At 42.6% G+C, this 14,001-nt stretch overlaps 2 protein-coding genes across 5 annotated transcripts in view; one reads left to right on the top strand and one right to left on the bottom strand.

Annotated features, from left to right (window-relative positions):
- Positions 1 to 5,140, top strand: part of Itgad (integrin subunit alpha D) — a 31,317-nt gene extending 26,177 nt beyond the window's left edge. For 2 of the 3 annotated variants that reach the window (XM_078024010.1, XM_005328566.3), the window contains exons 24-30: positions 464 to 542; positions 701 to 808; positions 931 to 1,008; positions 1,214 to 1,327; positions 1,453 to 1,554; positions 1,817 to 1,927; positions 2,491 to 5,140. In XM_078024010.1, coding sequence (XP_077880136.1) covers positions 464 to 542; positions 701 to 808; positions 931 to 1,008; positions 1,214 to 1,327; positions 1,453 to 1,554; positions 1,817 to 1,927; positions 2,491 to 2,604 — 706 coding nt within the window. In that variant the 3' untranslated portion in view covers positions 2,605 to 5,140. The remainder of the gene's footprint in view (positions 1 to 463; positions 543 to 700; positions 809 to 930; positions 1,009 to 1,213; positions 1,328 to 1,452; positions 1,555 to 1,816; positions 1,928 to 2,490) is intronic. The other variant, XM_078024011.1, reaches the window with a different exon arrangement.
- Positions 3,223 to 4,423, bottom strand: Cox6a2 (cytochrome c oxidase subunit 6A2). 2 transcript variants are annotated; one of them, XM_005328567.5, is made up of 4 exons: positions 4,309 to 4,423; positions 3,965 to 4,101; positions 3,755 to 3,867; positions 3,223 to 3,445 (listed from the first exon to the last, which is right to left on the bottom strand). In XM_005328567.5, exons 1-3 carry the CDS (start codon positions 4,379 to 4,381, stop codon positions 3,787 to 3,789), a joined length of 291 nt encoding a protein of 96 aa, XP_005328624.2. In that variant the 5' UTR covers positions 4,382 to 4,423; the 3' UTR covers positions 3,223 to 3,445; positions 3,755 to 3,786. The 2 variants fall into 2 exon arrangements, with proteins under 2 accessions (XP_005328624.2, XP_077880139.1); XM_078024013.1 differs by lacking the exon at positions 3,223 to 3,445 and having other exon boundaries at positions 3,743 to 3,867.
- Positions 5,141 to 14,001: the final 8,861 nt, after the last annotated feature.

Below are 14,001 nucleotides of genomic sequence, written 5' to 3'. Positions count from 1 at the left end.
AGCTGTCACTCCCTGGATTCCCCTTAGGGTTATTTGTTCTGGCAGCAGCCCCTGCAAGCATCATCTGAGGCCAGTCCTGTATCTACTAGAGAAAGCAATGTGAATGCCTTTTTCCTATAGGAAAAATTTTAGATATTCTGAGAGGTGATGTTCAAATTGAGCGTTTAAAAGAAAATTTCCAGAAGAGGAGTGGGTAAGGACATTCCAGGCGAAGAAAGAACTTGTGCAAAGTCATGGGGATGTGAAAGAGCTACTGGTATCAAGGGAAGATTTGGTAGTTTTGGGTGACAGAGGCAAAAGGCAGTGAGGGGAACAAAGCTGAAGCTGAGCTGCAGAGGTATGTGGGACCTTGGTGTTTGCCTAGGTCACTTTCTGGGCCCAACATTGCTCTCTGCAGCAATCTAGGGCACAACTGGGGATGAGGGTAGGGCTGTTTTTTCACCAACAGGCCCTTTCTCTCCAGACAGGAAGAATCCACCAAGTACTTCAGCTTTACTATTTCTGATGAGAGCAGCAGAAAAGAGGCAGAACATCGATACCGCGTAAGAGCTGGGACATATTCATGTCTGTCCTTCCTGGTGTGCATGGAGTTGGAAGTTGGTGGGAAAGATGCAGAAGACCCCAGGGCTATCGCTAAGAAAGAAGTGGGATTTGGTATGTGCCAGGGACTATAATGTCATTTGGTCTCAATTTTCTGCAGGTGAATAACCTAAGTCAGCGGGATCTGGCCATCAGCATAATATTCTGGGTTCCCATCTTGCTGAATGATGTGCCTGTGTGGGATGTAACTGTGATGACCCCTTCACAGGTGCTTGCCTGTCTTTCCTCTCTCTCCAGGAACTGATCCCACAGGTACTGCACACCCTCTTATCAGGGAAATGTTGATCCTTATGCTGCTAAGAATTTTTTTTTTTTTTTTTTGTCAACTAGAGTCTCCCCTGCATGTCAGAGAGGAAACCTCCCCAGCATTCTGACTTCCTGACCCAGATTCCAAGGAGTTCTGTGCTGGTAAGAAAGACCCTGAGTCCCCACTATCGGACCAGCCCATATTGGGGGATATAGCAAAAATGTATTGCTAGATTATAGAATTATGCATTTATCTTGTAATTTTTCATCTATTTTCCACCCAAACTCTGCATCCTTTATTTCGTTTTATGGTCCCCCCCACCCTAAGTGAAGATCTTCCTCAACTTCTTTCCTCTCCTGTCTCAAGAACTGTTCCATTGCTGACTGCATGAGGTTCCGCTGTGACATCCCCTCCTTCGGCATCCAGGAGGAGCTTGACTTCATCCTGAAGGGCAACCTCAGCTTTGGCTGGGTCAGCCAGGTGTGTAGGCCCTTCCCCTAGATTCAAATGGTACCTGATGGGTCTGCACCAAGTCTTAGGCCAGGTCATTTGCTGAACTCTAAGCTTCCCTCCCCAGATCCCCTCACCCTAACACTGTCTTGCAGACATTGCAGAAGAAGGTGTCGGTCATGAGTGTGGCTGAAATCACATTTGACAGATCTGTGTATGCCCAGCTTCCAGGACAGGAGGCATTTTTGAGAGCCCAGGTAATGACTGTGGGGTAGGCAGTGGCCAGGCTGGTAAGAGGCTCCTGATACTAAATCTGTGCTGCTGGTGGGGGGTTGAAAACTTAGAGGGAGGAGGGAGGAAAGTCCCTGGGCAAGACAAATGTCCTGAAGAGTCCTGAAGCTCCTGCATCTTACCTCTTGGAGCAGGGCCTAGGGAAGGAGGGAAGGGAGCTAAAGTTTGGAGAACCCTGGGAAAGTCTGAGGCAACATGAAACCTCATGCTTTCTGATCTCCAAATCAGATGGAGACACTGCTAGAAGAATTTGAGGTCTATAATCCCATCTCCCTCATTGTGGGCAGCTCTGTGGGAGGTCTGCTGCTGCTGGCTCTTATCACAGCCACATTGTATAAGGCAAGTACTTTATTCCACTCCTAACACTACCAGTAGACAAACCCAGCTCTGTCACAGACAGGATAATAGAGTGAGAATCTGACTATAGTGCCAGACAGGACTAGGCACACATTTTGCCTCTAGAATTTATTTACTGTATGTTAGCAAGTTGCTCAACCTCTCTGAATCTGTTTCTCATTTTATTTATTTATATGTGGTGCTGAGAATTGAACCCAGTGCCTCATACATGCTAGGCAAGTGCTCTTTACCACTGAGTTACAACCCAAGCCCCTTGTTTCTCATTTTTTAAATGATAATAAGGCTTACCTCATAGATTACATGAAATTAGGCAGAAATGAGGCCAGGGTATATGTATAAATCTGCCTGCCTGCAGAATCTTTGCTTTTCTATTCTAGATTATGTGTATAATACTGTGCTCAGCACACAACAGATATTCAATATATGATAGCTGTTGTTCATATAAATGTTCTGGCACAAAAACATAAGCTTACTTAGTTCTCTTCTTCTCTCTCAGTTTCTTCCTATTCTCATACCCAGTATTTCTGATTTATTTCTTTTCACAGCTTGGCTTCTTTAAACGTCAATACAAAGAAATGTTAGATGGAAAGCCTGAAGATACTCCTACATTAGGAGGGGAGAATTTCACCTATGAGGCACCAAATTTGTCTTTGTCTTAATAATCCACTTTTAAAATTTATCTCTACTTCCATGAGTTAGTTTTGTCCCTACCTATGAATCTACTTTCACATGGATCTGGACTTGCCTGAGCAACCTATCAGGTATTAAGCCACCTTTCTGAGGAGTTGAAAGGTTTTTATATCTGTACATATCTCTTGGACTTTTTCAGGATCAGATATGATGCCAGCATAAATTTTCATATGGATATTTGTCATACAAACTGAGAATGTTTATCACATTTTCCTTGTATGGAAGAGTTCTAACCCAGGGATGAGGTTCTAGAAATAGGTAGAGAAACCAAATTGTGGGATTAAAAATGTCCTCTCACTTTCTCTGGTACCTGGGAGTATCAGGGGAGAGATTTAAAGGAAGTGTGTGTGTGTGTGTGTGTGTGTGTGTGTGTGTGTGTGCGCGCACGCGCGCCAGGAGCATATTGGTCTGTCATGGGCTATGCACAGGCTTCAGAATCTTTAGTCATGAAAAGTGGGAAAGGTGGTGGAATGTTCAGTCACAGCTCATTTGAACCCAAGTTTCCCTTGAATGGGACCCCAAAATCCAGGAGAGCCAGGCTTCCAGAAAGGACTCCCTCATTTCCAGACTAATACAGAAAAGCTTCATAGAGAATGACCAAAATATTTCAAATCCAGAATTAGGTCATGACACCTCACACAGAGGACGGCAGGGCCCACATTTGAAATTAGGGCTATCTGTAGATAGCCAGGATTCACAGATGCCTGGGTGTGTCAGGGGAGAGTTACTTCAGGTCTACGCTCCTGGGTTCCCATCGGACCTTTGATCAGCTGCAGACAATGAAGTCGCTGAGAATCTTAGGTTCCTCCTCTAGAGAAGAGGAACAAAATTATATCTGGATTCAGTTATGTGAAAACCCTGTACAGCCTAGAGACCTAAATATTAATAGGTAAGAGAGGGGGACGGAGATTGCCTACCTGTTCACTCAGGTCCCTCGAGCACCTGCCATCATAAGCAACTTGGGAGTAACACGCTAGAGCAGCCACGCAGCCCGCGCATGCGCCGAGCCGACAGGCCGAGCCCTGGATAATCCGTGCAATCGGTGCAGCCCAGCGGCGCCCCACCCAACCCTTCGCTCCCGCTGTCCCCAAAAAGCCTAAGGACACAAAACTTTCACACCTTTATTGTGCTTGGGATTGTCCGCTGGGGCTTCAGTCTTCGTAGCCCGTGGGCAGAGGGTTGAAGTGGGGATTGTGGAAAAGAGTGTGGTTGCCGTCCCCCCAGGCGAAGGGCTGTAGAGAGAGCCGAGAAGGGACAGAGAGTGTCAGAGCGGCCCCGGCCAGGGGGTGTCCCCGCACCCCCTTTGCCAGCCCTCTGGGTCCCGCATACCTTGGTGCGAATGCGGAGGTGGTGGTAGGGGATGAACTCTGGGCGCTCGCGGTGGCCTGCGTGCAGCCAGCAGTTGACGGTGCACAGAGCCACACTGGGGAGCGCCAGCACGAAGGTCAGGAGGCGCCAGGTGTTGGCTGGGTGAGAGCAAAGGCGAGGGTGAGAGAGAAGGTCAAGGCCTCCAGGCGGAGGCCCTCGGAAGGTCTGGGGTCGCTTAGCCCGAGTAGGGGGTTGCCCGGAGGCCAGGTGTGTGTGTGTGTGTGTGTGTGTGTGTGTGTGTGTGTGTAGGAACCAGGTGGGCAAAACCAGTAAGCAAGAGGGTCAGGCATGCTGGCTCCACTCACCTCCTGCCCCTCCGTGGTCTCCCTTGGCTGTGCTGGCCAAACCCCTACTCAAGGACCCCAGAGGCAGAGCCATTGTGGCAAGAGAAGCTGGGAATGGCACTGTCCTTCCACTCTCCTTCACTGAGGCTTACGTTCTCCTCCCCTTTTTTGAGCCAATCACCTGTTGAGTCGCAACTTGGGTGGCTATTTTTAGGGGTCTTCTATATTTAAAGTGGGGCCTGACTGGAAGGAGATCCTCTCCAGGCGGTGGGTTTACTGTGTCTTTTATTTTGACAAGGGGACATGTAAAGTGCAATATGCTGTTTTTAAAATAGTTGCGGAGAACTAATTTATTCCATATTCCCAGTGGATGGCACACAGTAGGCCTTTAATAAGTATTTGTAGAATAGACCAAGGGTCTTTTTGAATCCTTTTTTCCAACTGTAAAGTCTATAATTTGTACTTAAATTATTTTTTCTAATGAAGTTTAAGTAAAATAGAAGTGTGCCAGTTTAAAGTCTGACACAAAACAGTCATTTAGTATATGTTTTAATCACAGTTCCTTGCAAAGAACAGAACTCATAACTCGTTTTGAAAGATAAGCAGCTGACAATCTTAGTTAGCTCAGGGTATTTCTGGTACAGCCAGAGAGGCCTCAATCTGCACAGTGAGAAATGAACCGTTTTGAAGACCACTGCTAACCCTGGATGCCAAAAACTTCCATTTACACAGCTTTGGGAAGCTAAATTTGTCCATCCTCACCCTGTTTTGAAAATGGTTTCCTTGTGAAGTTTGTTTCCACGGGTTTTCTCTCTTTTTAATCAATAAATCATGTGGGTGCACCAATTGGCAATACCTGGTCATTTTGCTTGTGATCTAGTTGCAAGAAAGTCTGGGAAGGTGAGTCTTGGCTTCTGTCTTAGGCAGGCAGGAATTATACTGTGGGGAAAATCCTCAAGAATGGGAAAATTATTCAGAAAATTCTGGGTAGCCACAAATCTAACAAATGTCTTCTGCAAAATGTGTTATTTCACTCGACTTTTTTGGAGAGAAAAAAGAAAGCATAGGCAGGCCTGCACGCAGCTTATATCAAGGCAGGTCACCATAAAGCTAGGGGACCAGTCAGGGATGACATCTGCTTTGTTCATTGTCATATCCTCAGCACCCAGCATGGAACCTGGCATGAAGTAGATGTTCCAAAAATATGTATTTAATGAATGTTTGAACCATCTTCTTTTGGTTAACCCTATATAAATGTCTTTTCAGAATTTAACAGGAGGCCTCCAACATTTATCAAAGGCTGATATGCTGAATATGAATTTAAGAAAAATGAAGAAGGTACAATTTCAAGAAGGGGCTCTATAACTGTACCTCCTCTTGGTTCTAAGCTGAACCACTTCTTCCTTCTTGTCCTCCCTCCCTCCACGCCTTCTCTTCTTCAATCTTGTTGAATGGTCAAATGTTACATAGCGTGGCTAAATTATTCCTGAGCCCTCACTGAGCTATAGAATTCTTTCAATTGCCTTTTCCTAGTGACTTTGGAGTAGCTGTGGAGATGGGACTTTAAATTTCCCTGGCATCTCCCTCTATTCACAATCCATCAAATCCCTTCTCTTCAGTATGCCAACTGTAGCTCCTGAAGAAACAGAAATGACAAGGGGGTGTGTTTAATGGGAAGGCTTGTAGGTTCTCTTTCTTCCCTGAATAGCCCCTCAGGTTTGTTTGCTGACGGTTACCAAACACTTCACCAACCCCTTTGGTTAATGCCCCAAGGGCTGCTACTTTCCTCTGCTGCTGTCGCCATCGTGTGGTGCATTTGACCAAGTACCCAAAGACTTGTACTTAGTTTGTGCTTTTCTAGGCTGATCATACTTCTGTCCTAACTGCCTCTGTGGAGAGGCAGCAGTCTTTGTACCTACCATTATTTCTTAAGTTCTCTCTCACATAAATTAATTGGCTTTCTGCCGAAGCTTCCAAGTTCTAGAGGTTTCATTTGTTCTTTATTTTAGGTAGAGGGAAGAACAAACTTTCCAGTTGTTAAATAGACCCCAGTGAGTAGCATTCCCATCCTTTGGGAGACATACTTCAGCTACTGGTGGTGAAGGCAGAGGGACAACTCTGTCAGTTTCTTTTATGCCTCTTCCTGGGACATACTATGACTAGATTTTCCAAAGCCAAGATCAATCACAACATGTGATCTATTAAATATAAATTTTGTGTGTGGTGTCCTAGAATGGAATACTCGAAATTGGAGATGTCCCACAAAAACAATTATATGATGACACAGAACATGGGTTAACTAGGATGAACAGTAAAGAGAGTTGGAAACAAGACAGAATCAATAATGGCAATAGAATGATAGGGTCTTGTGTCATCTGTGAAGAAAAGGACAATAAAATACTATGTCCCTGAAGGGACCCTCCCCACACCCCAAAACCTAGCCAGGTTAAGGGAACAATGAGAGTGAGTCTAGGCTCAAATATCCAGATATAAATTATCCTGAGGGACACTGGCTTTCTCTCGTATGCTGGGAATTAGGGCAAGTTAGTGTTATCAGTACAAAGTGGCTTTTTTGCATTCACAACAAGTTCCTTGGGATGCTGGTCACAGGTAAAAGCAAGCTAAATTGATGATGTCACTACGTTTGTAGCATATATACAACCTCTTTTCTTGTGGTATCAGAGCACTGTGGAGAAGGTGTGCTTGTCCAGCTGGCCCTCACTGTACAAAGTGTTGAAGGGGGTCGGAGGCACTATTTTATGGTGAAGCACTGGAGGCACCTTGTGAAATGGAAGCACCTGTCCACCCCATTGCCATTGAGTTTTCTGGCCAGGCATCTAGACTGTTGCCATTGGATCTTCCCCATAAGTGTTTCTTAGTAAACCTTATATCTCACATCCCATCTTTAGGTGTCTTCTTTGGTCTCTCAGCAACCTACCCCACTACCCTAGCCCAACTGGGCTGTAAACATTACAGGCCTCAAGAGGGGTTGTTAGCTCCCTCTACCATTGGGAGGGCCTATAATCATGTTATAATGGACATCTATTATTTTGTATCATGTGCTCAATATATCTGTAAAAGAAAAACTTTAAACAAATTAAACATAACAGAGTTTATTTGAACAAAGAATGATTCATGAATAGGGCAGCACTCTAAACTGAAAGGTGTTGAGAGCTCTCCTGTGCAGTGTAGGCCTTGAGCTTTCATCGGCTGAATAGCAAAGTGAAATACAGAAACAACTTGACAGGGTATAGTTAGGCATTTGCCTTTATTCAACATTGCCTGACAGTTGGTTGCCTGTGATCGACTGGATTTGGGTTGCTTGTGGTGGGCTGAGATTTTGCTGTTACAAATAACAACAACACTCCCAATTTAGATTTTGGTAGTTTTCATATTAAATTCGATTGTAGTTTGTTGGGTAGAAACTCAAAGTATGGAATAGTCTCAGGCCAATGGACTCTTATTTATTGTATTTAACATATCCATGTCTTCTTCTTCTGATAATTGTACCAAAGAGTCTCTTTGTGAAACTACTGCCTTTTATTTCAAGTTCACAGTCCATTTGTGGTTGACTTCCTTCTCAGGCTCTATGAGGGGACACATGATCCAGGCCTAGGCAATTAGAATATTCTGTTCTCGTGGTTATGAGTGATTGGTTTAGGGAAGAACTGAAGTCTATGGGTCATGAATTTTGGGACTTCTTTCTTATACTATTGAGACATGGAGCTGCTGGAACCTCAGACTGGAGCAGTAGACTGAAGCCAATATTGGGACCATTTTTAATAGCAGACCAAAAGATGGGGAAAGATTTTGCCTTGTTTTTTGGATCCTAAATAAAGATGTGCCAGAATTGATAAACTTCTGTACCCTGAATTTTCAGTTATGTGAAATAACAAATCTTCCATTTTTAAAACTCAATTTGAGATGGGGTCAGGCATGGGAGTGCCTGCCTTTAATCCCAGCAACTCAGGAAGTTAAAGCAGGAGAACTGCAATTTTGAGGCCAGCCTGTTCAACTTAGCAAGACCCTGTCTCGAAATAAAATTTAAGGGCTGGGGTTGTGGCTCAGTGGTAGAGCACTTGCCTAACACAAGTGAGGCACTGGGTTTGATCCTCAGCACCCACATGAAGAAAAATAAACAAATAAGGTAAAGGTATTGTGTCCATCTATAACTAAAAACATTTTTTTAAAAAAATAAAATTTTAAAAGGGCTGGGGATGTAGCTCAGTGACAGAGCACTCTTGGGTTCAATCCCCAGTACCACAAAAATAAATAAATTTGAGTTGAGGTTTTAAGTCTTAGTTTATTGCTAAAGTCTGTGAAACTATAGCATATCTCTAAACTTTTATCAGCAAATTTCTAATTTGTTCCCTGTACTGTGATCCATGTTTTATTGAGGATTTTTTTTTGCCTTCTTTTGGAGATAGATAAATGTTCTGGGGTATGTATGACTTTAATGAATTAAATGTAATGGGCACTTGAGGGAATTTAATATTCATTAAAATAAAGTTAGTCAAACAAATTACACATTGGGAGATAGCCCAAATTGCAAAATATGTAATGGTTGAGGCTTTATACTTTTATTTTTTCCATTTCATAATAGTATAATGTTACATTACAAAATAAATTCACATGCTACAACCTGGTTTCCCTCAAATCTATATCTAATGCTGAGGACACAGGGTTTTGGCTGAGCTGACCACATCTGCACACTTGTGCTCAGTTGATCTCATGACTGGTAGAACTCAAGCCAGAGCTAGAATTAACCATGGGACAGAGGTTGAAGTGGCTATTCCCTTGTGAGACTTTTGTCTACATTCTATATGCTGTGTGCATTAGACAGTATAAAAGGGGCCCTGAGATCATGGCTTATTAATCTCAGATATTTTCTAAACCAGTATTTTAACATTAGCAAGTGCTGATTATTAAAGAGATATTTTGAAGGCCTTTTTCTATTATCCCTGATGCTGCTAAAAATTTGATGTGACCATCTGGTAATTTGTGGTAATCTCATTACTCCAAGTTGGTGGATGAAATGCACCTGACCCAAATAAAGAACATTGTTTTTAGTTGCTTTTCTCTATTATCACTGTAGAATAACCATAGAATCATTGAATGACAGGCAAGGTAACCAGGAAGACATAGATTGGGTATCATCACCTTCATGATCACCTTAGTTAACCTTTTAAGTAGGTTCACATTGTATCATAGGAGACAACAATGATAAAAAAAAAAAAAACCTGGATCTTAGCATAAAAATTTGTGTAGAGAAAAACAAAAAGAGAGACAGAGAAGCAAGCAAGAAACAGGGGCAAAATAAAAAGGGGCTGTTCATCTGAGCTGCCAGCTTTATTTATATCTATAGGTTTCATTAGATCATTGACGTCATTAGTACATATTGCTTATTGTATAAAGTTACTGTTCTGTGGGCAGGTTTAGGTGCAGTGACACATTGGTTTTGTCTAAGAGAGTTCCTTTATTCCCAGAAGCTGAGTGTTTGAGATTAAGGTTGAGGCTGATAAGACTCTAGTCCAGAGCCTCCTCCCAAAGGACATTACCATAGCAGCTAGGCACTGAGCATGTATTAGTCATCTTACTAGTTCCAGGGAGGAACTGTAGAATATCCAAATGAAGATAACAGAGCACCTGTTACCCTCCAGGAGTTTTCTCACCAGAGGAACGCTGCCTTGTACATATCCACAGCCAGAATCCTTACAAACTTGACCACCTGGTAAATTAATTAGAGTATAAACGAACAACACTAAGGACCAATGAAACAAAGAGTTGGTTCTTTGAAAAGGTAGGATAAAACCAAGGTTGATAAACCTGTGGTCAAACTAAGCAAAAGAGAGAGAAGACCCTAATTAATATAATTAGAGACAAAAGGGATATTACCAACAGACACAACTGAAATCCAGAGGATCATTAGGAACTATTTTGAAAAGTTAAATCCTAATAAATTGGAAAAATACAGAAGAAATGGATAAATTTCTATGACCTACACAAAAATCTAAACAAGCCAATAATAGGCAGTGAAATTAAAACAATAATAAAGTCTCCTGACAGAGGCTGGGATTGTGGCTCAGTGGTAGAGCACTTGCCTAGTACATTCGAGGCACTAGATTTGATCCTCAACACCACATAAAAGTAAATAAATAAGATAAAGGTATTGTGTCCAACTACAACTAAAACAAAAATATTAAAAAAATAAATCTGCTGACAAAGAAAATCTCAGGACCAGATGGATTTGTAGATACCTTTTACAAGAACTAATACCAATGCTCCTCAAATTATTCCATTTATAGAAGGGGAAGGAGCACTTCCAAACTCATTCTATGAAACCAGTATCATGATGATTCTAAAACTGGATGATTATACATCAAGGAAAGAAAATTACTGATGAACATAGATGTAAAAATCCTTAATACTTGCAAACTGAATTCAACAATATATTAAAAAGATCATATGTCATGATCAAGTTGGTTTAATTCCAGGGATGCAAAGATGGTTTAACATATGCAAATCAATAAATGTGATTCATCACATATGTAGAATCAAGAACAAAAGTAACACGATCATATTAAAATATACAGAAAAAGCTTTTGACAAAATTCGACACCCTTTTATGATATAAAAAAATCTGAAGAAAGTAGGAAGGAACTTGCCTAAACATAACAAAGTCTATATATAACAAACTCAAAAGCCAACATCATATCAAATGAAAAAAAACTAAAGGAAGAATTTCCTCTGAAGTCAGGAACAAGACCAGATGTCTACTCTCAGCACTCCTATTCAATACAGTACTTGAAATTTTAGCCAGAGAAATTAGGCAAAAGGAAGCTGGGTATAGTGGCTGCAATCTCTGTGGCTTGGGCGACTGAGGCAAGAGGATCACGAGTTCAAGACCAGCCTCAGCAACTTAGCAGAGACCTGGTCTCAAAAAATTAAAAAAGGGCTGGGGATTTAGCTCAGTGGAAAAGTACCCCTAGGTTTAATGTGCTCTACCCCCCCCCAAAAAAAAGAAAATAAAAGAAATAATTTAATATTAACCATTATTATTAATACATCACTTTATATTACTCATGTCCATACCAAGAACATATTTCAATAATATACCTTTGTTTACCACCTGCCTAATTCCTTTACTCTGTAGACTGTGAGATTTAAGGAAAAGGAGAGCAAAGAATTCAAAGGGGGAAAAACCCCAAAAACAATGACAAGAAAAAAAAACTCACCAATATACAAAAAAACCCAGCATTTCTGAGGACAATTGATGTGTAAAAGAAAATCTTTTAGAAGCTAGTATGGGTAGAAGAAAGGAAATGTATGGCTGTTCCACAGGTGTACCTGAGAGGCTATACAAGGTCTCACTCAGACCTGCACTGCATGGGTTCTTTGGTGTCTGGCAAGGTTAGATGGCTGGTTGGAAATCTTCCCACACTGGAGGCACTGGTAGGACTTCTCTCCAGTGTGTGTTCCATGGTGGTGGAGTTTGGTGCTCTAAAGCCACACCCACAGTTGTTAGAATGGATAGGACTGGTCTGCACTGAGTCCTCTAGTTTTGATTCAAAGTAGCCTGTTGCCTAACCACTTCCCACAAGTTTCATACTTGTGTAGCTTCTGGGTCTCATCACCCTCAGCCTCCTGAGTAGCTAGGTGGGTAGTCTGATGGTGCCTGGTCAACTTCTAGGCCTCCTGGAAGCACTCTTGGCACCTGGGGCAGGTAAAAGGCCATTCCCCTGAATGCATGTTCCTGTGGTTGATCAGGAGGACATGCTGAATTGAAGCTCCAGCCATACTCCACACAAAGATGTGGTTTTTCAGCTAAAGTGCATCTTTCTGTGATGCATCAGGAAGGAACTCAGAGCAGATGTAAGGCTGCTCATCTGTATGGGTGCATTGCCTGGGAAACTCTTCCCACACTGAGAACAGGTAAACTTGGCAGCCATTGCTTCTGGTTCACCACAGGGATAAACTTGGAATCTGGATTCTGCATGGGTCCTGGGGTAGATGCAGCACTGGGAAAGGAGAGTAGAGGAGGAATGGGGGAAATTTGATATGTTGGGGAGTGGAAATGGGTACATAAGTGAAGGTGTAAGGATAGGGTGAGGTAAGGAATCAGGGGAAAATGGGTCTGATCAGAGGTTGGAGACTGAGTAGGGTGGGCGGCAGAATCAGTCAGTGTGTTTGAGGGGATAGGATAAAGGGCCAAGCAATATGGTAGTTGAGTTTGGTATGGAGGCTGAAGCTAAGGCTTCTCCCCTGTATGCAGGCAGAAGGGCTGGGTGAGGGAGGTCTTCTGACTAAAGCTATCTCCTCAGGTGGAGCAGTAGAAAATACATTGACCTATATAGACTCTGGTGGCATATCAGCTTCAACTGATCCCTAAAGCCTTCACATACTGGGGACAGACATAGGACTTTAACCCAGTATGCATTCCCTGTTGAACCAGCAGCAGAGAGCTGCCCATGAAGCCCTTGCCATGTTCCCCACAGATATAAGGTTTCTCCCCAGAGCGGATTTTCGGGTGCTTAATGAGTTTGGAGCTTTCACTGAAAGTCTTACTACACTAGGGACATTGGTAGGGCCTTTTGCCAGTGTAGACCCTTCTGTGCTGGATAAAGGATGCATTCTAAGCAAAACCTTTCTCATAGGACCTTCTTATCTCTCTAGCAAATCTGCTGATGCTGGAATAGGTTGGAATGTTGGCTGAAATGTTTTCCACAGTTGGGACAGGATTAAGGCTTCTCACAAACATGACTTTGAAGATGATGGGTTAGAGAGTAACTGTTCAGGAAACTCTTGCCACAGTCAATGCAGCTGTAACATTTCTCACCAGGCATAGGTTTCCTGTGGCCAGTGAATTCACAGTCTGAGAGCTGTACCCAGCCCCAAAAGTTTTGGCAGTCTATGGCACCAAGCAGTTGCCTTGAGATTTTCCTAATTTAAGATTCTGAATGTGTTTCTTGAGACTGAGTCCCCAAAATAGGTAACACTGTTCTTGGGCATATCCCTTGATATCCTCCATCACAGTGTCCTTCCTCATGAATAAGCTTGTCCTCATTGTTGTTTCCAGGTCCTTGGAAGAAAATAGAGATTTCAGATTCATTATAATTCTCTTCAGAGAGGAAAAGTAAACTATAGAAGGCATTTTTACTATAAATCTGCAAAGGATTTGAGCATGGTGGTGCATGCCTGTAATCTCAGCAATTTGGGAGACTGAGGCAAGATGATAGCAAGTTGGAGGACAGCTTCAGCAATTTAGCATGACTCTCAGCAACTTAGCAAGACTCTATCTCAAAATAAAAAATTAAAAGTGCTGTAGCACCAATCCTCAGTGGCCCTCTCCAACCAACAATAAAACCCCAAAACAACAAAACAAAAAAGCTGCTGCAAAGGAGGCTTTGTTTTCAGAATCATATAATCAATGTGGCTTTTTTTTTTTTTTTTTGGTACTGGGGACTGAACCCAGGGGTGCTTAACCACTGAGATACATCCCCAGTGCCTCCTTTTTTTGGTGCTGGGGATTGAACACAGGGTCTTGTGCATGCAAGGCAAACACTCTACCAAATGAGCTATATCCCCAGCCCTGACCTCCAGGCCCTTTTTAATTTTTATTTTGAGACAGGGTCTCACTAAGTTATTAGGGCCTCACTAAATCTCTGAGGCTAGCCTCCTGAGATAACTGGGAACCAATGCTTCTTGATTGTAAGA

Source organism: Ictidomys tridecemlineatus, chromosome 10, assembly GCF_052094955.1.
Source record: "Ictidomys tridecemlineatus isolate mIctTri1 chromosome 10, mIctTri1.hap1, whole genome shotgun sequence".
Lineage (NCBI taxonomy): Eukaryota > Metazoa > Chordata > Mammalia > Rodentia > Sciuridae > Ictidomys > Ictidomys tridecemlineatus.
Note: the sequence above shows the minus strand (reverse complement) of the source record. Positions and strands in the feature narration are given on the sequence as shown.